Source organism: Procambarus clarkii, chromosome 16 (genome assembly GCF_040958095.1).
Source record: "Procambarus clarkii isolate CNS0578487 chromosome 16, FALCON_Pclarkii_2.0, whole genome shotgun sequence".
NCBI classification, from domain to species: domain Eukaryota; kingdom Metazoa; phylum Arthropoda; class Malacostraca; order Decapoda; family Cambaridae; genus Procambarus; species Procambarus clarkii.
The window spans coordinates 12,127,637-12,155,358 of NC_091165.1; the positions used below are offsets into that span (position 1 = coordinate 12,127,637).

Consider the following 27,722-nt stretch of genomic DNA (forward strand, 5'->3'; position numbering starts at 1 on the left):
GTGAATACAGTATGAACCATTATTTAAGGAGGGCGCTCACCAGCCTTACATAACGGTTGGGACAGAGGAGGCAGTGAAACATCTAACGACTGACGGATTTAAGAATATTATTTTGGTTACTCCTGAAGTGGGAATAATCAAACTAAAGTTATTTTTTTAAGTATCCAACATACCTGGATCCTCAATTTCTTCATCCCAACAATGAAAGTGTTGTGTGGGCTAAGAGGAACATTGCACGTGGTGAAAAACAAAGTCAGATTGTTGCCTTGTTAGGTAAGATAATCATCAAAAGAAGACACCAAACCGGGAAGGCTATGTAGCACCATCAAAGTGCGAAATAATCAGAGGGTGCTAAATATCACCAAGAATGCCAATATGAGAACAAAAACGCATAAGGTGAAAGATATCAAAAGTATCCAATTCACCTAGAATTCTATCGAGCGACAAGTGATCGCGAGGGACGGTCGGAACGCAAGCCACACGCTCGTCCTGGAAGTCAGGACATTCAATAAGGATATGCACAACTATAAGAGGGACAACGCAATTTGGACAATAAGGAGCAGGGCGGCGCTCCATTAAGTGACCGTGGGTTAAGCGAGTATGGCTAACACGCAGCCTTGCCAAAGCAGTTTCCCACCGCCGGTAACGGTGGTAGGAGGAAGGCCACAGGGACACACTACGTTTGAGAGTACGCAGCTTGCTACCAACTACAGAGGACCAACAACCCTGCCAACGGACAAGGATGGAGGAACAGGATAAAAGTCGGAATAAGGAATACCTTTACGGGAGATGGGACAAGAACAGATAGCTTCCCTAGCAGTAGCATCCGCACACTCATTTAAAGAAACACCAATATGGCTGGGAACCCAGCAAAACTCTACTGATTTAAATTTACTAGAAACAAGAAACAGCCAATGTTGAATCTCGATGATCACCGGATGGACAGGATTAAAGGACCCTAGAGCCATGAGGGCACTTTGAGAGTCAACTACAATCATAAAGGAGGAATGACAATGAGAAAGCAAGAGACAGAGAGCATAGAGAATAGCATAAAGTTCTGCTGTGAAGACGCTATCTTCCGAAGGGAGGCGACACATATAAGTGCGGTCAGGAAAAACAACAGAGTAGCCCACACCGTCAGCAGACTTAGACCCATCGGTGAAGATGGAAATAGAGTGGGAGTGCAAAGAAAAGTGCTCAGGGAAGAGGCATTTTAGAATTGTAGGAGGGGTAAAGGCTTTAGTGATATGAGTCAAGGACGTACAAAACTTGGGAAGGGGGACTCTCCACGGAGGCAAGGAAGGAACAATATGAGGAGAGACATTAGAAACATGAACAGAAAGAGAATCCTGTAAGCGAGATAACTGAACAGAAAGAGAAAGATGATGAAAAGGAACAGGAGCCACAGGAGGGGTAAAAGTTAAAGCACGACAGAGGCGAGAGGAACGATGTTGTAAGGACCGCACAAGATAGCGAAGACAGTAGCGATCACGGCGGTCCTGGAGAGAGAGGAAGCCAGTGTCAACATACAAACTGAGGGTGGGAGTCGAACAAAAGGCACCAGAGCTGAGACGCAACCCAGTATGGTGCAAAGCATCAAGACGGCGAAGAGTAGAAGGAGAAGCAGAAGAGTACGCAGGGCAACCATAATCGAGTTTAGACAGAACGAGAGAGGAGTGCAAATGAAGGAGCGTGCGTCTATCCGCTCCCCAAGAAGTATGGGACAAAACCTTAAGTAGGTTAAGGGCCCTAGAGCATTCAACTCTGAGGTAAGAGATATGGGCTGACCAAGACAAACGAGTGTCAAAGATTAACCCCAAAAGCTTAGCGGAATCCCTGTACACAAGGGGATGACCATAAAGCGACAAAGAGGGACGAAGAACTACATGCTTCCGAGTAAAAGTCATAGCACAAGTCTTAGACGTAGAGAACTTGAAGCCATGATCGGTGGCCCAAGACGACATGGCATCAATCGCAAGTTGAAGCCGCCGTTGAAGGAGAGGCGAATCATCACCCTGACAGCAAAGGGTAAGATCGTCGACAGAGAGCGGAGAAGACGCCAGAAGGAAGAGAGGAAAGAAGACTGTTGAGGGCAACTACAAAAAGAGTAGTGCTCAGAACACTACCCTCATACTGCCGAAAAGGGGCAGAGAGAGTGGTACCAAGCCGACACGAAAGGAACGACGAGAGAGGAAACTCTGGAGGAAGAGAGGCTGATTCCCACGAAGGCCAAAAGAATGAAGTTGAGACAGAATATGATACTGCCAGGTAGTGTCGTAAGCCTTTTCCAGGTCAAAAAGGATGGCAAGAACGGAGGTCTTCGCAGCAAAAGCAGTACGAATATAGACCTCCAAGTTCACCAGGACATCCGTTGTGCTGTGGCACTTGCGAAAACCAAATTGAGAAGGGGAGAGGTGGTGATAGCATTCTAAGAACCACATCAAACGAATGTTAACCATACGTTCAAAGAGCTTGTTGCCTTGTTAAAGGGTGAGGGTCTAGAAAGATTTTGTACAAGGGCTTGGATACAGGAAAGTGGCAAAATATATTGAGGAGCCTATATTATGCATGAAGAGTTCTCGTTGGGGATAAATGGCTTGGAATGCCAGCTTGACCCCAGATGTCAGTATTGTGATAAGAAGCATGATTTGTGACAGTGTAGAGTTAGGATTGACAAGGAGAAAATTTTTTGCCATCTTCCTGCAATAGTCAAGGCATCCCCAATGCTAGTTCCTCTCTATGTCCCATGAAGCCCTGTGTGAGAGATTCCAAGCCGGCACCCATAAGCAGGGTAAATGAAGATCCGAAGGAAGGCAAGATCGTATAGCAAGAACAAGGAAGAAACAGAGGAATGACAACGATAGCTTCTGTGACCAACGTTTGGGAGAGAGGCACGGCGACGATTAAGGATAGCCAAGTGGCTACCGAAGCTAGTAGGGAAGCCACTTTCCTAGTTGGAAATGAAGCCGAAAAAGTGTACCCTAGTGGTGATGAAGTGTAGGGTAGCTTTGTGGATTCTACGGTCAGTAGAACTAAGTATACACAAGATCTAAGAATACCTCAAAAAGTTGGACATGAGGATTGAAGTTTTAGAAAAATTAGCTATGGCAAATAGATGGGGTGTAGTGGGGAATAAAATGTAGGGAGAAGAAAGTAAGGAAGACGGATGGAAGAGTATCAGGAAAATTAACTATCCACTAGTGATGGCAGTGTTCAACCCAGTGTGGTGGAAAATGTTGACCGAGAAGCTCAGGAAAAATGGTATACAACAATAGAATTTCAAGATGATGATGTCGCTTATCCAAAAAATAAATAACCACAGCAAATATAAGAGTCTGAGAACATAGAGGGAAAAATTACTGCATCTGCATTGTGTTCCTTCCATGTTGGTAATAATTGTTTCTATGCCAATGAAATACAATCTTGAAGGACATCATGCTTTGTAGCATTAGAACATAAGGATCCAATTATGCATCCACGTACATTATTCATTTCTTTCCACCTTTTGAAGTGAGAGGATTAATTCATTAGCTCCCTCGCCGCTCATTAATCTAATCGCCGAAGCTTCATTTATCTCTGAAATTCTATCCCCAATATTCTGCAAGTTCAATCATATCATTATCTCAGTTTTGTTTATTTAATCATTATCTCAGTACAGTATTAGTATTTCTTGGGCTATGGAAATAATTTTGGGATTATTCTCATGGCTTCTTTTTGCACTTTCGCCAACTTGTTTAGTCTGCATTTACCAAAACAAGAAATCAATAAGAGATGCCATGTGATTACTATTAGAATGTAAAATATGATTAATAATTGTGTACTGCATGGGTCTGCGAGTCCCTTCAGGCAACGCATCCTCTGAATTGACAGTACGGTCTAATATTAAGTGTAATAAGTACAATTTGTGACTGCTAGGAATAGTGCATAATTACACTTATTTGTGCTGTTACATTTACCTCCCCATATATTCTCATTTTCTGTTAAAACACTCAGAATTTTAGGATGAAGTTTTCATGTTCAATTCTGTATACACAAGTTTTAAATATAAAAAAATTATTTTTCAGTTTTATTCAACAATAGAGATTTAATACAAAATTTGAAGATATTCAGAGTTACTTTATAATTTATTGAAAGATATTAGTTTTATTAGTTTAATAAAACTGTAATATCAATATAGCTATAGATTAAGTACTAATTGTAATTAAGAAGCAATAAAATGCTTGTCTTCATACACTAAGAAGGTTAGGTTAGGTCGTGGTTTCCTACTCAGCTTTTCAGGTAAACTCAAATATTCACAATATTTTTGTGCGATTCTGGCAATTATTTGACAGTACGGTTTAATACTAATTGTAATAAGTACAATTCCTGACTGCTAGGAATAGTACATAATTACACTTACTTGTGCCGTTACATTTACCTCCCCATATTCGGAGGATGGGCTGCTACAAGGACCTTATATAGATAAGGGTAGAAATAGCCTAAGCTACTCTATCCTTTTGAGATGTACTTCCATTTTCTCAATAAACTTACTTGAACTTGACCAAGTTTCAGCTCTTAGGCCCCACCTCTTCATCTAACAGTCATCAAATGCAATGGCCCCCAAATCCAATGTCATATCTATATTTAACCTCCCTTTAGCTCCTCTGTGGTTTATTTTAATTTTGTTATGTATATAATTATCTAACTTTAGTTAAAAGATGAGAGCTATGCTTATGGTGTTCTGCTTTCCCTATAATTTTTGTCATATGATGCTTGGAAACTGCTGCTGATGGTTTTGGCATCTCCCAACTTCTTTCTTAAATTGTTCAAACTGACCACAACTCTGTTTGCAAAGTAGAACCTTGAAATTTTTGGGATCGTTGTTTCCTTACCTTGAATCTATGGACCCTTGTTCTTGAAGCTACACGTTTCAAAAGTTTCTCTTTGAAAACTGTGTCGATCCTTGACACTATTTTGTGTGGTTGCCTCATTTCTTACTATCTTTTAATGTTGGCATATTTAAATCCTCCAGTTTCTCTTCATAGCCTTTGTGTTAGCCTCAAATTGTAAGATGGTTAGCAAATAATCAATCACAGAGGCAGTAGGCCCAATGATGTCACACTCCACAGAGCCGGCACCAGGCTGCTCTCAAGTAAGCCTCAGTAATCTCACGGACCTAGGGCACAGTGGACCTCGGTTGTGCTGGACCTTATATTATTACCTTCCACAATAAAGACCTTGAAGCTACAACAGTGTGTATTCTCTCCAGTCCCACGCAAGTTCTAATCAACAACCAAACAAGAACCAATATTGGTGGCAGTGGTGGGATGTAGCACTTTTTTGTCAGTGGCAACTTTTTAACCAGATAGGGTTTGTTTTGGGGCGCCTGCCTTTTTAGGTGCTTAACTTGGTCGAAGGCAGACATAGAATGCTTCCAACCACATGGGGTTTTTATAGAACATTGCTCTTTATGCCTCATCTGAGGGGCCATGTTCTGGCTTGTGGTCCCCGGTAGGCAGAAAGAACTCCATTCACTTTGACTGATGCCACAGTCTAATACATTCATATCAGCCAGGATAGCTCCGGGAAGCCGAAGGGGCTCCCCCCCCCCCAGAAAACTATAGTACTGTACATGTATTGTATAATGTATTGCTACCATGGATACCTAATTAAGAACTCCACAGAAATATGTGCCAAACAACAATATTTTCATGGTAACAATTAACAAAACTCACTTGCTATCTTTTTTGTGAGCATTCTTCGCATGATACTTTATTCCATTCACATTTTTGTATCGTTTCCGACATCCAACCACAGGACAGACATATGGTTTATCTTCACCATTACTGCTAGTGTGTCCTCTGAAACAAAAAGATGCAAAGAATTAGATATTGCACTGTTTTTATTTACAGGTCTTATCAGAATCAATGAAATTTTTTGTTTGTCCTTAAATGTGAATTTGAATACAGCTGACCCAGAATTTATACTGTCATTACCTATGTGCTCTAAACCTATATGGTAAATATATACAGACCAATTGAAATAACATGCAGTCAACACTTAAACTTGCACAGGCTTACAACCTGGAATAGCCTTGATGCTGAAGGAGAAAGAAGCAACGGAACCGAACCACCCAAAATACAAAAAATAAAAGATGACAGTCATCATCTCGGGTAAAAAGGAGAATACACCACATATCCAGACCACAGCAAAAGAACTCACCAGTGAAAGTAGAAAAGCACCCATATTCTGACAGGAACACCTGCCAGAATTTAAAGCCACCCAAAATTTGAATAAAGACCTGATGGGAAAGCAAAGACCATCTTAGCAACAGTGGGAATTTGAACACACATCTACAGCAGGTTTGACAAAGAAAACATATGGGATGCCATCCTGGTAACCCAGACCAGGCACAGGACAAGCATGCCAGATCGTAAGAAAGAACTATTCGAGATGTCTTTCAGTTCACCAAAAACCTGAAGCAGGCTAACTGGAAAAGAAAGATCTCTGGCCAGCATGTAAACCAATGAACAAATCCACAAGGGCCGTGATGAGGGTTCAAACCTACGTCCGGGATGATCCCAGATGCGCCTTAGTTGACTGTGTCATGACATGGTAAAAGATTTGCAACATGAAGAGCTAGTGTCCTCACGAGGATCCCACAGCTTCTCCGAAGAACAAACCTGTGTATTGAAGTAAAGGCGAAGAGGTAGAATATCTGGTTGACAGAGCCCAGGTGCATAGGGGAATTGTGCGAAACCCCAGTTTGTGCTTCGGAGAAGTTGCGGGATCCTTGTGAGGGCAGTAGTACTGAAGGTTGCAATTCTTTTACTATGTCATGAAGCAGTCGACTAAGGCGCATCTGGGATCATCCCGGATGTAGGTTCGAACCCTCATCACGGCCCTTGTGGATTTGTTCATTTGATATATCATGCTATTATGATTTCTGTGTGAATACAAACCATTGATTGGGGGCCCAAAGAAGCCAGTCACAGAGGAAGACCAGAACACTGATTCCCCAAAGACAAAGAGGTCAGTGGACCAAACGAATCAGCCTGATGAAGGTATGAGGCCCAAAGAAAGTGGCCCCACACAGAACCCCAATCAAATGCTGAACTCAGAATGAAGTACATTTTCCAATAGCTGTAATGAAGATCCAAGAAAATGAACCAAGAGACAAACCATAGAACTATATACACAGTGACCTGGAAGGCATTCAGTACCCCATTATGCCAGCACTTTGGTGTACCACTAAATGGTAGTTACCAGATCAGAATTAGCACCAAAAAATGGCCATGTAGCTATGTCATAGAGCATACAGGCATACCCACAAAGTCCTTGAATGATCGACACCTGAGAATTACTTCATCCAGTTCTCCAAGAAACAGGCATCAGAGTTGCTCAAAGCTCGAAGTGGAGTTACTGACCTCGGCCAAAACACCTGGTAGAGTGGCTGAATAGATACTCCCACTGCCACCAAAACTTGTTAAACACCCCCATCTCTAAGGAGAGAAGAGAACAGGGTGCAAACAGGAGGCAGAGTAATTAAAGCAGACTTCCAGATAGAAATCAAAATATAAAGCCAGCAGGCACAAAGAGCTGTCAAGAAGTCCATGACCTGTAGGAATGGTGCAGACAACCAGAAATGGCAATTGGTGTTGCAACAGTTGACAAGCCAGAGGAAGAGAGATAGTCAAGCCCAGAATTGCCTGATGCCAAGGGCAACCAGGGATCATAGAACATGGATTAATCAAAGCCCCACAAGGCAGCAGCAAACAGGATACCACTGCAACTACTAGTAGCTGACTTGTGTTGCTCCTTCCTCACAAGGGTTATCTTTCCTGTAAGGGTTGTGTTGCCTCTACGAGTTGCCCTTTCTCAAGTCATGTCACTTACAAGTGGATATAATGTCAGGGATTGGTGTCTGCATCACTGAAAGGTGCCTTGCCTCCTTTCTGGTCTGAAGACAATTAAGCACTGGTTCCCTTCTCATATCCTGTTCTTGATGGGCAGTAATGGCTTTGCTTGCTTCTAGGCATGAAACGTGAAACTGCCGCGTGGGGTTTCCACAGTGCAAACCTCATGGTCTCCAACGGTCACTCTTACTGTCACTCATTCCACCTTCTGAGTTTAGTAGTTTTTTCACCTACAGGTGTGTTACATGTGTCACAACTGAGCTACTGTTTTGGCCGAGCCATCTAGCAGTCGGCTGTATACCAGGTGGTGGCTGTGCTACTGGATCCAGTTCCATATCTGACAGCCCCCTTTCCCCCATTAGGTGGTGAGGAAGTTGAGCAGTTGGTGGTGAGTATTCTTACAATGCTTGCTCCTTACAATCTGGTGGCCCTACAACTGCCTTCAAGGGGCCAATTCATCCAGCTGCTTTTGCTCAGCATTTATCCTTTGTTGGTTCAGGTCAAGAATTCCCAAGAGACTGCTGCTAGGAAGTTTGCAGTTGAATCTTTGGGAGCTTTCTCATCCAGGATGATTGTTGGCAGAGATGTCTGGGCCTAATATCCCGTTGTTTCTAAGGAACGTCCTTAGTGGTTCAGTGTTCCAGAGTTCAGGGGCTTCTCCAAATGATGCTTGGTTCTGCCCACAGGTTCTCAGACATTTGGAGGGGAATGTTGGCTCTGTCCCAATGCATTCTTCTCTGCTGGGGAGAGAAGGTCCTATTGACTTGGGGTTGTAGGAGCATCTTTATTTGCCCTTTTAATCCTCTGTAGTGTTTGGTGCCTGTCCCTGAGGGTTTAAGGATACACAAAATTTTTTTTACTCTAACAGATTCCATCATGATTGGTGACCTGGATTCACTTCTTTTCCCAGATTTCCATCATTTCATCTTCCTACAGACTTGCTTTGACTTCTGCTCAGGGACTGGGTCAATCCTGCAGAAAAGTTGAGCTGCAGAGAAATTGCTGCAGAAAACATGAGCTGTAATATGAGGTCCCAGCTCCCTCTGGGCTGACAAACAATCCTTTGTTTTCATTCGGAAAATGGTACACATTTATCCATAATCAGGTGCCAGAATGGAAAGTCAGCTCAGTGTTACATATTTATCTAGGGGGTTCTTCCTTCAAAATAGTCAATGTTGCCTTGTATTTGTAAGCCTTGTCACACAAGGTTGGGTTGTGGTAGGTCCATGCCTTGGTGCTCAAGTTTCTGTGTTGCTTGTGGTGGTAGAACACCATCTGAGTGTCTTATAACATGCTTAGACCTGATATGGCAGGGCATATTGTGTAATCTCTCAGGGTCTTAAGTGGATGTGGTCCTCACCATAGTGTCAAGAGTCTTGCTCGTCTGTCCTCCCTGTTATAAAATTTGCAATTTGTTGGGTAAGGTGTGATTGCACTGAAGCCATCCTTGTGGCAGGTGTCCCGTCTGTCCACTGTTTCCAAGCAAGATTCGCAAACACCTCACTTTATATGAATCCACCATGCCAGCTTTCTCAGGCTTATTTCCCTGAATCTTCTGGACATATATTGGCACATTCCTACTCATCTGGTGTTCATGAATTGGCTGAGGTTTAAAGTGGAGCATCTCTGCTTCCACTTTAAACCTATGCCATTTTGGATGAAACATAGCACCCCACCCAGGAAGTTTATCAGGTTGACTCACATGAGCCTTCAACCTCTTTAGACTTTTGGGAATACACATTTTGGCGTACCTATTGACTGGCTGCTTTGAGCTCCCAGTCAGCATGTCTGCTAGTCCTGGACTGGGTTCTTTGGGTTTATCTTTAAGAGTTGCCAAAGACAATCCACCTACATCACGTATTGCTAGTGCCCCAAGAGGGGGCCCTAGTTAGATAGCATCTTGTTCATCTTGTTTGAGTTGTAATTTCATTGGTATACACAAGAGTGGGTTTCACATGTTTGTCTTTTAAAGAACTAAACTAAATCCCTGGATACCTACTTGCTTGCTAATTTTATTATGAGCTCTGCTGGGATCTCATCTTGAGTGGTCCATGAATCATTGCTGTCTTCATTATCACTATGAAGTGTTTCTTCACAATCACTCACTATAAAAAAAAAATGCAAAATTATGAGTCTATATCATTTCACTAATAAAGGCAATTTACCATAAAAAATTTACAAAACTGAAAATGATTTTTATACAAAGGATGACTTTTACATTACAGCAAATTTTATGGAACTTAATGATTGTTTTTTATTTTTTACTACTGATTGTTAATGACATTACATCTGCTACACTCACTGGATCATAAGATTATTAACAGGTACAGTATTACAAGTACTATAAAACTCTTCACTGCATACACACTACTTTCTAGAAAAGAAGAAAGGAAATGATGAAATTTAAGAACAATGTCATGTGCTGAGATTATGAGGTAATCGTTCAGTGCCTTCTTGAAAGACCTTATTTAAGCCAGAAACCTGAAAAAGCTACATTCAAGTACTTAAATATTTGATAACTAAAAAAGAAGAGCAATTTTATGCAGAGATTAGAAGGATGACCAATGAAAACACCTTGCCCACCTCCTCAAAACTCCCATATCGTACTAACATTCACACACAAAAATATTACTACTTATATAGTATTATTAGTTACAAGAAAGTTTCTTGGGAAGACAAAATTGATATACAGTTGCCTATAGAGAAACATTAGACAAACCAGTGAGCCATAATAAATCACAGTATTTTGGTTTTTATATTCAAGTTGTTATATGTAAGCTGTTTTAAAGTAAGTAATTATCAAAAGAAGGCACCAAGCCTGTTTTATAGAAAGATATCTTACATATGGACACCTTTTATAATACATTATTCCTATACACCATGTAACCATCTGAGATGTCATGCCCTGACTAACCTGGAGGGCTGTTACTGATTGCGCTGACAGGAGTGCTCTCTCGTGTGGAGGATGGTGTACCCACACTGGACCCTCCCACGCTTGAGCCTCCTCCACTCATGCTGCCCATGCTTGAGGCAACACTTCCCATTGTCTAGAACAAGTGGTATGTCTTTGGCCACCTCATTATTATTACACACAGGTTTAAGCAAGTAACATTACAAAACTCTCCACCATACTAATTCTCATTAAAACAATCTTCATCAGTGCCAAAAAAAAAAAAAACACCAATCGAGAAGTAATAATATGGATATTGAAAACAGCACAATAATGACCCTGTTTACAGCATGCAACAAGATGGGAAGATCATCAGCTGCTTAAAAAATAAGGAATAAGTATTTTTTTAAATATAAGGAACCACTATCATATAAGACAGAAGTGAAGGATTGAGTGATTAAAACATAATTCACTCAATAATTTTTTTTTTATTTAAATAAAATGTAGTATAATATATTTCCAGAACAGTAATGTAATATATTTTAACTCCACCAACATTCCTTCCACCCACACAAATGAGAATTATGCTTCAAATTTGCAATCATCTTTTGAACTAAAATCTTCAGAATATTATAAATGCGTTATTGGTCTTCTTTAATGGTGTTTAAAGTTTTTGTTTATTTTTAATACAAGAGATAAGTGAAAACTGCTCTACTGAAACATTAACAGGGGTCAAAAGCTTCAATGCATGATGTTCCATTCAGGTTATAAAGGCCTGCATCGGAAGCTGGCATTTTAACACTTTCGAGCGAGCGCCAGACCACCCCAAGGTGGGCCAGGCATTCCATGGGAGCATGCAGTTTTCAATTTTGGTTTTCACTCTTTTTCAATTTTGTCACAACAACTCTCATCATAGGGTCTTCCTATTGGTATAATGTGTTCACAATAAAATTCCCTACAGGAATATATGCATATAAAGTCCAAAAGCAAGGCGTATCACCCATACCAAACTGAGAAATTGGCAGCATGTTACCCGTGAGCGCCCAAGAGCAAAAAATGTGTACAGTGACACCTCAGCTCATGAATGTCCCTATTTATGAGCTTTATGGGTTACGAGCCCAATGTCTTCAGAAAATTTGAGTTGGGTTACAAGCTTTGCCTCGGGAAACGAGTTTGTTGATACGCATATGGCCGACCAGCTAGTGGTGGCATGGCGATTGCGCCTCAGTTTACCAGTGGCTCCCGCCTGGTAACTATTGCGCCCGAATTCTTTGTAAAGAATTTCATTTTTTTTTTTGGGGGGGGGGATTTTGGGGTATTTGAACATAAAAGTAATTATTATATATCTTGCCCATGGGTCACAAGAAAAGTGGTAAGATTCAACCTAAGAAAATAGTTGAGTAAAGGCAGTAGAGGATGTCCCTTCCTCATTAAGAAAATGTTTTAGTATGGGAAGAACTGTAAACTTTTGTTGAAAAAACTCACCCAGATAAAGCTGCAGCAGGTTGTTGCATTGACCTTTTAAATGACAATGTGATGTCTTACTACAGACAAGTGTTAAAATGTAGGGAAAAACAAGTGTCTTTAGACAGATTCTTTGTAAGACAAGCAAGCAGTGAGCCACAAGCAGGTCCTAGTGGTATGCAGGCAAAACGCGCCAGAGAGCGGACCCCAGAGAAGTCATCGCTGCCCGATGTTATAATGGAAGTTGACTCCCCTTCCAAACACTAATACCTCTCCTCCTCCCCCCTCCTCACCGTCTTCCATATGCCAACAAGAGTCATCAGTAAAGGTAGGTAATAACTTATACATACTTTAGTACTGAAGATTTGGGTAAATTAGGTATAAAATTTACTTTGAAGTTAATTTTTTGGGGAGTCTGGAACGGAATAATTCAGTGCAGGCGATGAGTCACAATAACGTGGCTGAAGTATGTTGACCAATCCACACACTAGAAAATGAAAGAACGACGACGTTTCAGTCCATCTTGAACCATTCTCAAGTCAATTGTGAGTGGTCACAATCGACTTGAGAATGGTCCAGGACAGACCGAAACGTCGTCGTCCCTTCATTTTCTAGTGTGTGGATTGGTCAACAGGAATAATTCAATTTCCATTATTTCTTGTGGAGAAATTCCCTTCAGTTTACGAATATTCAGCTTACGAGCCGTCTCTGGGAACGGATTAAATTCATAAGCCGAGGTACCACTGTATACTCTTTTCACTTTGGTTGCCTCAATTCTCGTCCTAGGTCTTTCATTTTGGTATCAATGTGTTCGCAATAAAATTCCCTACAGGAGTATATGCACATGAAGTCCAAAAGCCCGGCGTACCACCTGCACCAAACCGAGAAATTGGCCGCAAGTTACCCCATGAGTGCACAAGCGCAATAAAATGTGTATACTCTTTTTCACTTCGGTCAACTCAATTCTCGTCCTAGGTCTTCCATTTTTGGTATCAATGTGTTCGCAATAAAATTCCATACGGAAGTATGTGCATATAATGTCCAAAACCGCAGCGCGCCCCACCACAGTCAAGCCGAAAGCAGGCCGAACTTTTTTAATTTTTGACGCACCGATGCGCCATTCCCAAATTCATCTAATAATTTTTTACGCCATGTTGCATTGTCCCCGGGAGAAAGTGTTAACAATGTAAAACTTAAATTATGAAAAAACACATTGTGAAAGAATATATTGTGAAAGAATATGAATTCACAAAGTAAAACATTTAAATGATTAGCATTGAAAAAATGAAAAGTTAAATAAGGACTTCCAATATTTGGGACTCACTTTGAGAAGATAGAAACCAGATATATATTCTAGACAGACATATACAAATACAGTAAATATACAGAAAATACAGTATACAGATAAAGGTATAGATACAAAAGTCATAAATTCAAAGATCCCAGCCATGATAACAATGACCACAAGGACATGTACAAATTTTAGATGAATCGAATTTAACCCTTAAAGAGCATTTTCCGTTACAGTATTTGTTGATTTATCTAGTGAAATGTGCTCATCATCAGACAAGTCACATTTCGTGTCAATGTTTGAATACCAATGTTGCTCATGTGTGGGCAATAGCTGAATACTCTTTCTCAGCAGTCATGGGAGGCCACAAAATAGTTTAGAGTCAAATGTATTGCAGCTCCTGAAATCACCAGGAGCAGTCTCATCACCATCATACGATGACCATAGCACTTACCTGTGTCAACATCAAGATCTCCACTGTATAAGATTGGAATTCTTTTTACTTTTGTATACAGATTCCTTACTTTTGAATATACATCCTCAACTCACAATCAACAATCCTGGGTTTGATCCCTGAACAGGGTAGAATGGTTGGGCACATTTTCTTTCACCTGATGCATCTGTTCACTTAGTAGTAAACAGGTACCCAGAAGTTAGGCTGCATCCTGGGGGAAAGTCAATAATTGAGATAGGAGGATCCCAACAAGCTTAAGTACAGGCTTCCTTTCCAGACACTAAAAATTACTGTAAGATACAGTACATTACAGTGGGGCCTCAACTTATGAATATAATCCTTTCCCAGAGACGGGTTGCAAGTCTTGTAAGTCGAAACGAATTTTCCCATAAGAAATAATGTATATTGAATTAATCCGTTCCACACCCCCAAAAATATTAACTTAAATATACACTTTATACCAAATAACACTCATTTTGTACTAACTACAATACAGTACTGTACGTATATCTTACCTTGAATGAGGACTCTTGTTGACGTATAGAAGACGGTGAGGAGGAGGGGAGGAGGAAAGGTGTTAGTGTTTGGAAGGGAAGTCACCTTCCATTATAACATCAGGCAGTGATGACTTTTCTGGGGTATTCTCTCTCCTACGTGTTGCCTGCATACCACTAGGACCTGCTTGTGGCTCAGTGCTCGTTTTTCTCACTAAAAACTTGTCTAGAAACACTTGTTTTTTCTTACGTTGTAACTTTTGTCTGAAGTGAGACATCACATTGTCATTAAAAAGGTTAACACAATGGCCTGCTACAGCTTGATTTAGGTGCACTTTTCAGCAAAACTTCACAATTTTTCCCATACTGCACACATTTTCTCAATAAATGAGGAACAGACATCCTCTACTCTACATCAACAACCCTCATACCATTTTCGTGCTTACGAATGATCTCTTGTTTTTCTTCTATGGTCATTCTCGCATGTTTTCTTAGGTTGAACCTTATCGCTGACTTTCTTGGGACTCATGGCATGATATATAATAATTACTTTTATGTTCAAAAAACAAAAAAGCACAAAAATAATGAAATTCTTTACAAGCACCATCGTCACTAAGCAGACGGCTCTGGTAAACTGAGGCTGGGTCGGCCATGCCACCAGGAACCCGCGATCAGTCGACCAATACGCGTATCAACAAAGTCGCTAGTCGAGGCAAAGGTAGCAAGTTGAGTCGCACTTCCCGATGAAATTTACATCGTAACTAAAAAAATTTGTAAGGGCAGTTGTAAGTCGAGGTGCCATTGAATATGAAAATGGAGACCTGGTCAAAGACTGGGCTGTGGGGTCATTGATCCTCAGAATCACCACAAGGTAACCACAAGGTAGATATATGATTTTTTGTGTATTTTCCATACAGTACTTTTGATTACAGATTTACAATTTCATAACAAAAAATTAGATATTTTAAAATATCTAATATATAAAATATCTAATAGATAAAATAATATTTTTCCTCATTTATGCATTATGATAAATTTTTCCCAAAAATGACACATTCTATGTATCTTGTATCAATATTGTACACTAATATGTTCCATAAAATCACTGTACTATTAAGGGTATGCAGATAAATTTATCTATTTTCCAGCATTTGGTAAGGTTTTCAGCTCTGAATAGAAGTCCTTTAAACTGCATCAAGCACTATTACTTGTTCCCAAAATGTTGCAAATGTTGAATATACACAAATCAAATTTTGGCCTAAACTAATGACAGGTCACCAAGTTCTAGATACTTAATCATATGCAACCTCAAGACAATGTAGAGTAATGGAAGCTTTTGTCCAAAACAAATAGTTTTTTGCTACTTAAATAGACAGACTTGTATCAGACCCCAGCCACAACAACCAACATTGTGTCGTAAAACTCTTGCCACTTTTCTCTATTTCATATGAAGCATTATTACAATTTTTATGTCAAAAACAAAAGAACAAGCTTTTGCACATATTTTTATGACAAAATCACTTTAAAAATCAGTACTGAATGCAATAAAATGCCTCTTTCTGGTTGAGTCCCAGTGGTTTCCTGAAGCTGATAGCTCCCTACTACTTGGTCACACCAGTCACACTAGTCCTGTTTGGCCCACTGAAGACTAGAGCCAGAACCTGGCCCCCCTCACAAAGGTGCAAGGGGCTGGGGATTCTTATGATCATCCACACCAGGAAAAGCAACCAGAGAGTCAGACAAGGTTCATAGAAAACAAAGCATTGAAAAAACCCAAATGACTCCACAAATTATTCATTCAAAATAGTTGGTTCACTCTAAACTAGTTGACCCCCCCCTTAGTGCAAATGGTCACCACTTGGTAACCCAAAACTCCTGAGTAGCAGTCGGTCACCAGTCATTTCAGAGCTGATAAGGGATTCAGAGAACCACCAGGGTTCAACCAGAAAGACACTTCATTACATTCAACATTGGCTTTGGCTTAAAAAACCATGAGTCACCAGGACGCTAAGGCACCCCCAAACCCAAAAAGCAGCCTATGCCAAGTAAGAACAGCAGCCAAAACTGAGAATCGGCAAACAACATAGGCTGGAGGGTAAACTGCAGACTGCCGAGCTTAATGACTGCAGACAACCTGAGAAATACAAGCCTTGAAACAGGAGACCAAGGAAATAGGATCAACCAACAAAATGTCTACCGAGGTAGAGCAAGTAGCAAGCAAATAGCAGTAAAGAGCCACTACGGACACAACAACTGATCATCCCTGGGAACCTTCCACTTCCCTCTGGAAGCGAATCGATTCATTCTTTGCCACAAAAGAAGGGCTACTAATGAATAAACCATCCAACAGAGCTGAAAGACCAGAAACTGCCTCTGGAGGAGATCATGAAGATCCTCAACCCTGCAGCCAAAGGCGAGTGCTAACAAAAATATAGTCTTAAGAAAAATATCCTAGACTGAAAGGGGGCAACCATGAATTAAGAGGGAAGCAACACCAACACCTTGTCAAGCACCCAAGATGGGTCAGGAGGAGCATGAGCTTGTGATGAGAGAAAACCTGAGATGACTTCTGAAATGACACAGAAGTTAAATCAACATTGAATGCAAGCAATAGTGGCTCTGCCAATGCTGAACAATAAGAGGTGAAAGTATTTGGAATGAGATGCCAATCTAAAAACAAAACCAAAGGACAGACCTATAGGAACAGAGACCACAGACAACAAAGGTATAGAAAGAGGTGAAATGAGCAACAAAGCACTGCATACTGTTGCCACGAATAGACACAGGTGAGACACCAACAAAATATCAACCTGTTCACTATGCACAATGAAATCACATTAACGTGATATATCAATGTGAAAATCAGTAGGAGCAATGAGGAGGATTTAAACTCCCTCATTTTATACTCCAAAGCAAAATATGCCCTACACCACGACATGGTGAAAAGCAATGCAAAGGAGGATTCCACTGAATCCTCTAGGGGTCCCGAGGCTTACAAATGAAGCCCAATCATGGTTTCATGCATTGCCCCCATGCACTCTGGCTTATGGTTCAGTAGTTCTACCTCTAGCACTTCTCGTCAAATGCACAATGAAATCACATTAACGTGATGTATCAATGAGAAAATCAATAGGAGCCATGAGGAGGATTTGAACCCACTCACTTGGTACTCCCAAGCAAATGCCCTAGACCACTAAGCCATGACATGGTCAAAAGTAATAAAACCTGGGATTCCATTGAATTGTCTAAGGAAGAACCTCGGAATCGATAGAGGTAGAACTACTGGACCATGAGAGTGCATGGGGGAAATATGTAAAACCCTGATTGGGCTAAAGTTTGAAGTCTCAGGACCCCTAAAGAATTCAGCGGAATCTCAATTTACATTGCTCTTGACCATGTCATGGCTTAGTAATCTAAAGCATTTGCTTGAGAGTCATTTTAAAAATTTACTGACTCCCCCCCAGCCAGATAGTCTCTCTTATTACCAACCTCATCTGTCAGTCAGTGAGAACCTTTTTCCTCCATGTCAGAAGTCTCCCTGTCACCCCCTCTAGCTGTTTCGGTTTCCAGAACAGCCTCATGTGTGGGACTCTGTCAAAATTTTGTTTTTAGGTCCAGAGACACAGTTAACCCAGCCACCTCTTTCCTGTAGAATCTTCGTGGCTCTATTATAAAAATTATGTACATTTGTTACACAGGATCTGTTCAAAAATCATACTGTCCAAAAACAGTTCAGTTTTCCTGTTCAAAAACCATACTGTCTGTCTGTTATTATGTCATTACTCTCCAGGTGTTCAATTCATTTGGTTTAACTATTTTATCTAGTGTTTTGACTATCACTCGTTAATGATACGGGTCTATAATTTAGAGGGGTCTTCTCAGCTACCATTCTTATAGGTTGGAACTTTGTTTGCCTTTTTCCATATATCTGCTAAGATTTCATTGCACAAGGATGTCTGGAATATTAATTGGAGTGGAATGCTCAGCTCAGTTGCACATTCTTTGCACAAGCATTCTCAGTTTGCACATTGCGAGCATCAGAAATATTACAGGAACAACTGTGAACATCTTCAAGAGGAAACTAGATTGTTTCCTTCAAGGAGTGCCGGACCAACCGGGCTGTGGTGGGTATGTGGGCCTGTGGGCCGCTCCTAGCAACAGCCTGGTGGACCAAACTCTCACAAGTCCTGGCCTTGGGCCGGGCTTGGGGAGTAGAAGAACTCCCAGAACCCCATCAACCAGGTATCAACCAGGTAACCAGGTATTCTTGCGGCACCCAAGGTGAAGCTACAGCATGTCCAACTGCTTTATTTCTTCCTAGCCCCTTGAGTAATTTTTCCGCTGTCTTGAGATACCTCTATATATATTCTATGGTGTGCTCTGGAATTAGCATTGGGTCCAGCTCTCTGAAATCTTAATTTTGTACACACACACTTTTGGAACTGTTCATTTAGTGTGTCACACATTTCTTTTTCATTCTCAGTAATCCTGTTTCCCATTCTCAATCTCTGGATTTTATCCTTTACATGCAGCATGCCTTTAATGAATTTATAGAAAATGCCAGGATCTGCTTTACATTTGTCTGCTATGCCGTTCTCAAAGTTCCTTTCTGCCTCTCTCCTCACTGCTGTGTATTTGTTTCTTGCTTGCTTGTAGTGCTGGTATGTTTGAGGATCAGGCCTCTTTCTATATTGAACCCATTTTCTTGTCTTTTCCTCTCTGGCCCTCTCACAATTTCTGTTGAACCAATCCTATTTTCTGGTTCTACATCTCAGTTTTGGTATGAGGTTTTGTGTGCCTTCATCATATATTTCACAAAGTTTGGCATTCATCTCATTTAGTTCCTTGCCAAAGTAACAAGTCTGTCCAATTAAATTCATTAAAGAATTTTCTAAGTTCCCCATAGTGTCCTCTCTTGAAATAAAGTTTATCAACTGTTTCAATGTCCCCCATTCTCTTCTAGATAATATTGCAAAGCATATTTAATTTCCAACAGGAAATGATCACTTTTTCCCAAAGGAGGAAGGTACTGGATGTCAAATATCGCCTCCTCTTTCCTGGTGAATATTAGATTCATTACTGATGGAACATCCCCTTCCCTCATTCTTGTGGCCTGCTTGACAGGTTGGTACAGAATGTAACCAGAATGAGGTTTACAAATTTGCCTTTTCAAATGTCCTCTGTTCTTGCTTCGTAGGCCTCCCAGTCTATTGCTTTCAAGTTAAAGTCCCCCAGTACCAACAATCATGACTTACTCTATCTGCCCTTACTACAATCTCTCTCATGACCATTATAAGGCCCTATCTATTGTCATCTAGTTTCTCCTTTGTTTGTGTGTTGCATGCTAGTGGGCTGTAGGCATTTGCAATTATCAGATCATTCTGATTCCAGACCTGCAACGACATTATGTCAACTTTGAGGGTTTTTGATTATTAACTCTCTTACCTTCAGGTGTTCTTTCACCACCACAGCCACTCCTTCCCCTTTTTTAGTTTTCCTGTCATGTCTGCAAACCGAGTAGCCCCTTGGGAATACGACCTCATTTAATATATTTTCTTCAAGTTTTGTCTCTGTTAATGGGACAACATAGGGGCCCTTAAGCTGAATTCTATCTTTTAGCTCCAGTATTTTTTATCTTGCTCCCTCTATGTTGATATATACAATTTTCAGGAAACTCTTCCCTTTCCCTTTGTCCTTTACCCCCCCTGCCTCTAATGATTTTATTGCTTTGTTTTAAGTACCATTTCACTAGCTTTCCAGTCCATAACATTTTGTATAAAAAAAAAAAATATTTCTTCATTTCTATTTCCACTTACACATTTTGCTTCATCAAGGTTTGTTTTCAGCTTTTCTCTATCTTCCTTTGCAAGGACTTTTCTTATTCACCAAAGTTTGCCATCCTCATCACTATGCAATTTCCTGGCATTTCTAAGCACTTCTATAATTTGTTTCAGTCCATTAAATATCACCCTTAAGGGGAGATTTTTGTCTTTCTCATATTTTCTTATCCTTCTAAAACCACTGATATTTTCCATTGAACTGAGGCCTTATCTTAAACCTACTGTTTTCTTAATAATTTTCATCTCTTCTGCAGCTGTCAACTCTAGATGATATTTCCTTTTCTAAACACCTTGAAAATTATTATGAACATACTTCTATCTGTGTATGTGTGTGAGACACATACCAGTATATACTGTCTGTGTGTGTGTGTGTGTAATTACCTAAGTGTAGTTACAGGATGAGAGCTACGCTCGTGGTGTCCCGTCTTCCCAGCACTCTTTGTCATATAACGCTTTGAAACTACTGACGGTCTTGGCCTCCACCACCTTCTCACTTAACTTGTTCCAACCGTCTACCACTCTATTTGCGAAGGTGAATTTTCTTATATTTCTTCGGCATCTGTGTTTAGCTAGTTTAAATCTATGACCTCTTGTTCTTGAAATTCCAGGTCTCAGGAAGTCTTCCCTGTCGATTTTATCAATTCCTGTTACTATTTTGTATGTAGTGATCATATCACCTCTTTTTCTTCTGTCTTCTAGTTTTGACATATTTAATGCTTCTAACCTCTCCTCGTAGCTCTTGCCCTTCAGTTCTGGGAGCCACTTAGTAGCAAGTCTTTGCACCTTTTCCAGTTTGTTGATGTGCTTCTTAAGATATGGGCACCACACAACAGCTGCATATTCTAGCTTTGGCCTAACAAAAGTCATGAACAATTTCTTTAGTATATCGCCATCCATGTATTTAAATGCAATTCTGAAGTTAGAAAGCATAGCATAGGCTCCTTGCACAATATTCTTTATGTGGTCCTCAGGTGATAGTTTTCTATCTAGAACCACTCCTAGATCTCTTTCTTTATCAGAATTCTTTAAAGATTTCTCACATAATATATAGGTTGTGTGGGGTCTATGTTCTCCTATTCCACATTCCATAACATGACATTTATTAACATTAAATTCCATTTGCCAAGTGGTGCTCCATATACTTATTTTGTCCAGGTCTTCTTGAAGGGCATGACAGTCATCTAAATTTCTTATCCTTCCTATTATCTTAGCATCATCAGCAAACATGTTCATATAATTCTGTATACCAACTGGTAGATCATTTATGTACACAATAAACATCACTGGTGCAAGAACTGAACCCTGTGGTACTCCACTTGTGACATTTCTCCATTCCGATACATTGCCTCTGATTACTGCCCTCATTTTTCTATCAGTCAGAAAATTTTTCATCCATGATAGAAGCTTACCTGTCACCCCTCCAATATTTTCCAGTTTCCAGAACAACCTCTTATGTGGAACTCTGTCGAAAGCCTTTTTTAGGTCCAGATAGATGCAGTCAACCCAACCATCTCTTTCCTGTAATATCTCTGTGGCTCGATCATAGAAACTGAGTAAATTCGATACACAGGATCTTCCAGATCGAAAACCATACTGTCTGTCTGATATTATATCATTTCTCTCTAGGTGTTCTACCCATTTAGTTTTGATTAGTTTTTCCAATACTTTCACTATTACACTTGTCAATGATACAGGTCTATAATTGAGGGGGTCTTCCCTGCTGCCACTTTTGTAGATTGGAACTATGTTAGCCTGTTTCCACCCGTCTGCTACGATTCCTGTACACAGGGATGCCTGAAAGATCAGGTGAAGTGGAATGCTGAGCTCAGATGCACATTCTCTCAGAACCCATGGTGAAACGCCATCTGGGCCAGCTGCTTTGTTCATACCGAGCTCCTTGAGCATTTTTTCCACTTCGTCTCTAGACACCTCTATGTGTTCTATGTTGTTCTCTGGAATTCTTATTGTATCTGGTTCCCTAAAGATTTCATTTTGTACAAACACACTTTGGAACTTTTCGTTTAGTGTTTCACACATTTCCTTTTCATCTTCCGTGAATCTATTTCCCATTTTCAACCTCTGAATATTATCCTTTACCTGCAATTTGTTGTTTATGAATTTATAGAATAGACCTGGTTCTGTTTTACATTTGTCCGCAATCCCTTTTTCAAAATTTCTTTCTGCCTCTCTCCTCACTGCCGTGTAGTTGTTTCTCGCATCTTTGTATCGCTGGTATGTTTGGGGGTTCGGCCTCTTCCTGTATTGATTCCATTTTTGTGTCTTTCGGTCTCTAGCCCTCTCGCAATTTCTATTGAACCAATCCTGTTTCCTAGTTCTGCATCTCTGTTTTGGTATAAATTTTTTTGTGCCTTTATCATATATTTCACAAAACTTGCCATACATCTCATTCACTTCCTTACCTAGCATCAAGTCTGTCCAATTATACTCACTAAAAAAATTTCTAAGGTCACCATAATGTCCTCTCCTGAAGTCTGGTTTTTCAACTGCTTCAACCTCCTTATTTTCTTCCAGCTTATAACGCATTGCATACTTTATTCCCAAAAAGACATGGTCACTTTTACCCAAGGGAGGAAGGTACTGAATGTCAAATATCTCTTCCTCCTTCCTGGTAAATATCAAATCTAGCATGGAGGGAACGTCCCCTTCCCTCATCCTCGTAGCTTGTTTAACATGTTGATACAAGAATGTTTCCAGGATGAGGTCTACAAATTTACAGGTCCAAAAATCTTCTGTTTTAGCTTCATATGCTTCCCAGTCTATGGATTTCAAGTTGAAGTCACCGACTATCAACAGTCGTGATCTATCGTTATCCGCTCCCGCTATAATCTCTCTCATTATTGTTATAAGACCTTCACGTTTACTATCTAGCTCCTCCTTTGACCATGTGCTGCTTGGCGGTGGACTATATGCATTTATCATCATTAGTTTATCATCCTCATAGCAGATCTCTAGTGCTATTATGTCAACTTCTTGTGGATTGGCAATCATTATTTCCTTCACCTTTAGGTGTTCTTTTACCAGCACAGCAACGCCACCGCCTTTCCTAATTTTTCTGTCCCGTCTCCAAATTGAGTAGCCCCTTGGGAATATGACCTCATTTAAAATTACATCTTCAAGTTTTGTCTCCGTGAGTGCAACAATGTCTGGTGTCTGCAGCTGTATTACATCACTTAACTCCAGTATCTTCGATCTCACTCCATCTATGTTGGTGTATGCAATCTTCAGGAACTTGTTCCCCCTCTCCTTATTCTTCACTCCCCCTCTCTCTATTGATTTTGTTGGTTTGCCTTTATGTACCACTTTACTGGTTTGCCTACCCCTATCACTTTGTAGAAAAAAGAATTTATTTCTTCTTCATTCCTGCTCTCATTTAAATGTTTTGCCTCGGCGAGGTTCAGTTTCAGCTTCTCTCTGTCTTCTTTTGAAAGATCTCGTCTTAACGACCACCCTTTCCCATCCTCATCCCTTTGCAATTTTCTAGCATTCCTTAGTACTTCTTCCATCTGTTTGGCACCGTTTAGGGTGATCCTCAAAGGTCGATCTTTCCCTTTTACGTACCTGCCTATTCTCCTGTAGTCGCACACATTCTCTCTGTTTGTAAGACCTTCCACGAGGCCAACAATTTTATCTACTACTTTAGCTTCTTCTACAGCTCTTTCTGACCTAGATGTTATCGCCTTTTCTTTGCAGCCAAAAATGATCAGGGACTTACTCCGATCAACTGTGTTTTGCACCAACTTCGGGTTAGATGCCAATTCTTTCCTCACTTCTAGCCTAATGTTTGTTTTATCTTGGTTGCTGCAGTGTTTGACTTCCTTTACTGCTTCTTCTATTTTTTCCTTCTCCTTGGCCACTTGTGCATAAGTGAGTTGCATATCTTTCTTGCACTGTTCTATTCCCTGTGTAACTTCCTCCATCTGTGCTGACAAAAGCTGTTTCTCCTGTTGAATTTCCTTGCCTAACCTATTGTAGTCATTTATGTTTAAATTTACTTTAACTTCTTCCAAAGCTATTTTTAAGAGTTTATTTTCTTCTTCCATGGCTTTGCAATTTGTTTCCAATTGATTCTTATCCTTGCGCAAGTCTTTCACTAAACCCTCAAGACATAAAACTTTGCTATTCAAATGGTCATTACTTTCTTTCAATTTACTAATTATTTCTACATGAGAGTTCACTATAGTATCTAAATTTACCAACTTGTTATGTAGACTACTAATATCAATGCTTTCTTCATTGAATCCCTCAAAATCAAGCTCTGTTTTGTTTTTCCCCTTGCCAGTGGCCATCTTGAATGTTCTTCTTTGCACTGTAAACACTAGGGCAACTTTTTCTCATCCGATTCTTCACTTCCCTTAGCACTTTCCTGTTATCTCACCTATTTTTCAAGAGCACTATACCTTTATGTTCTGTGGGACACCACTCACTACCATCAACCTGTACTACAATACTTAGGATTGTTGAAATATGCTGGAGCTCCTCTGCTGCAAGTGTTGACCCTAGGGGTGTCACCTTTTAGTGACAGTGAATGTGTGTGTGTGTGTGTGTGTGTGTAATTACCTAAGTGTAATTACCTAAGTGTAGTTACAGGATGAGAGCTACGCTCGTGGTGTCCCGTCTTCCCAGCACTCTTTGTCATATAACGCTTTGAAACTACTGACGGTCTTGGCCTCCACCACCTTCTCACTTAACTTGTTCCAACCGTCTACCACTCTATTTGCGAAGGTGAATTTTCTTATATTTCTTCGGCATCTGTGTTTAGCTAGTTTAAATCTATGACCTCTTGTTCTTGAAATTCCAGGTCTCAGGAAGTCTTCCCTGTCGATTTTATCAATTCCTGTAACTATTTTGTATGTAGTGATCATATCACCTCTTTTTCTTCTGTCTTCTAGTTTTGGCATATTTAATGCTTCTAACCTCTCCTCGTAGCTCTTGCCCTTCAGTTCTGGGAGCCACTTAGTAGCATGTCTTTGCACCTTTTCCAGTTTGTTGATGTGCTTCTTAAGATATGGGCACCACACAACAGCTGCATATTCTAGCTTTGGCCTAACAAAAGTCATGAACAATTTCTTTAGTATATCGCCATCCATGTATTTAAATGCAATTCTGAAGTTAGAAAGCATAGCATAGGCTCCTTGCACAATATTCTTTATGTGGTCCTCAGGTGATAGTTTTCTATCTAGAACCACTCCTAGATCTCTTTCTTTATCAGAATTCTTTAAAGATTTCTCACATAATATATAGGTTGTGTGGGGTCTATGTTCTCCTATTCCACATTCCATAACATGACATTTATTAACATTAAATTCCATTTGCCAAGTGGTGCTCCATATACTTATTTTGTCCAGGTCTTCTTGAAGGGCATGACAGTCATCTAAATTTCTTATCCTTCCTATTATCTTAGCATCATCAGCAAACATGTTCATATAATTCTGTATACCAACTGGTAGATCATTTATGTACACAATAAACATCACTGGTGCAAGAACTGAACCCTGTGGTACTCCACTTGTGACATTTCTCCATTCTGATACATTGCCTCTGATTACTGCCCTCATTTTTCTATCAGTCAGAAAATTTTTCATCCATGATAGAAGCTTACCTGTCACCCCTCCAATATTTTCCAGTTTCCAGAACAACCTCTTATGTGGAACTCTGTCGAAAGCCTTTTTTAGGTCCAGATAGATGCAGTCAACCCAACCATCTCTTTCCTGTAATATCTCTGTGGCTCGATCATAGAAACTGAGTAAATTCGATACACAGGATCTTCCAGATCGAAAACCATACTGTCTGTCTGATATTATATCATTTCTCTCTAGGTGTTCTACCCATTTAGTTTTGATTAGTTTTTCCAATACTTTCACTATTACACTTGTCAATGATACAGGTCTATAATTGAGGGGGTCTTCCCTGCTGCCACTTTTGTAGATTGGAACTATGTTAGCCTGTTTCCACCCGTCGTGTGTGTGTGTGTGTGTGTGTGTGTGTGTGTGTGTGTGTGTGTATGTATGTATGTATGTATATGTCGTACCTAGTAGCCAGAACGCACTTCTCGGCCTACTATGCAAGGCCCGATTTGCCTAATAAGCCAAGTTTTCCTGAACTAATATATTTTCTCTAATTTTTTTCTTATGAAATGATAAAGCTACCCATTTCATTATGTATGAGGTCAATTTATTTTTATTGGAGTTAAAATTAACGTAGATATACGACCGAACCTAACCAACCCTACCTAACCTAACCTAACCTATCTTTATAGGTTAGGTTAGGTTAGGTAGCAGAAAAAGTTAGGTTAGGTTAGGTTAGGTAGGTTAGGCAGTCGAAAAAACATTAATTCATGAAAACTTGGCTTATTAGGCAAATCGGGCCTTGCATAGTAGGCTGAGAAGTGCGTTCTGGCTACTAGGTACGACATATATATATATATATATATATATATATATATATATATATATATATATATATATATATATATATATATATATATATATATATATATAATATATATATATATATATATATATATATAATATATATATATATTATATATATATATTATATATATATATTATATATATATATTATATATATATATTATATATATATATTATATATATATATTATATATATATATTATATATACAGAGCACCACTTGGTTTCCGAACTTTAGTTATCCGAAACTTCCAGTTTCCCGATTGGGGTTGGGGAGTCATGCTACCCGAACAAAGTTCGGGTAGGAAGGGGTCCGCCAAGCGTCACGCCGGCTTGTGGTGGTGGGTGGGAGATGGTCCAGGGTGCCCACTGTGACTTCACAGATTCACGGCCTATTATTCCTATTACAGTATTTTGAATTGCCATAAGGCTGGAATGTTCATTCTGTGCTTTTGTTTTACATATCTGCACAATCAAGAAACATCTGTGCACCATGTTGGCTCCAAATGGACACATTGCGTCAGTGATGGCTGACTGGTGGGTGGATGGAGCTTAGGTGGGAGGCAGTATGAGAGGGGGGGGGGAGAATCAGTGAGAGAGGGGGATAATTAGTCAGAAAGGGAGGGAGAGAGAGATGCTAGGATGGAGGGGGAGGTAGGGAGAGATGTTAGGAGGTAGGGAGAGATGCTAAGAGGGAGGGGGAGGTAGGGAGAGATGTTAGGAGGTAGGGAGAGATGCTAAGAGGGAGGGGGAGGCAGGGAGAGATGCTAAGAGGGAGGGGGAGGTAGGGAGAGATGTTAGGAGGTAGGGAGAGATGCTAAGAGGGAGGGGGAGGTAGGGAGAGATGTTAGGAGGTAGGGAGAGATGCTAGGATGGAGGGGGAGGTAGGGAGAGATGTTAGGAGGTAGGGAGAGATGCTAAGAGGGAGGGGGAGGTAGGGAGA

General features: G+C 40.3%; 1 protein-coding gene across 2 annotated transcripts in view; it reads right to left on the reverse strand.

Moving 5' to 3' along the window:
* LOC123760083 (serine-rich adhesin for platelets) overlaps nucleotides 1-27,722 on the reverse strand; it is a 68,039-nt gene that overhangs the window by 7,464 nt on the left and 32,853 nt on the right. For both annotated transcript variants that reach the window (XM_045745546.2, XM_045745545.2), the window contains exons 3-5: nucleotides 10,810-10,942; nucleotides 9,895-10,000; nucleotides 5,715-5,840 (exon numbers count right to left, since the gene is read on the reverse strand). In XM_045745546.2, coding sequence (XP_045601502.1) covers nucleotides 5,715-5,840; nucleotides 9,895-10,000; nucleotides 10,810-10,942 — 365 coding nt within the window. The remainder of the gene's footprint in view (nucleotides 1-5,714; nucleotides 5,841-9,894; nucleotides 10,001-10,809; nucleotides 10,943-27,722) is intronic.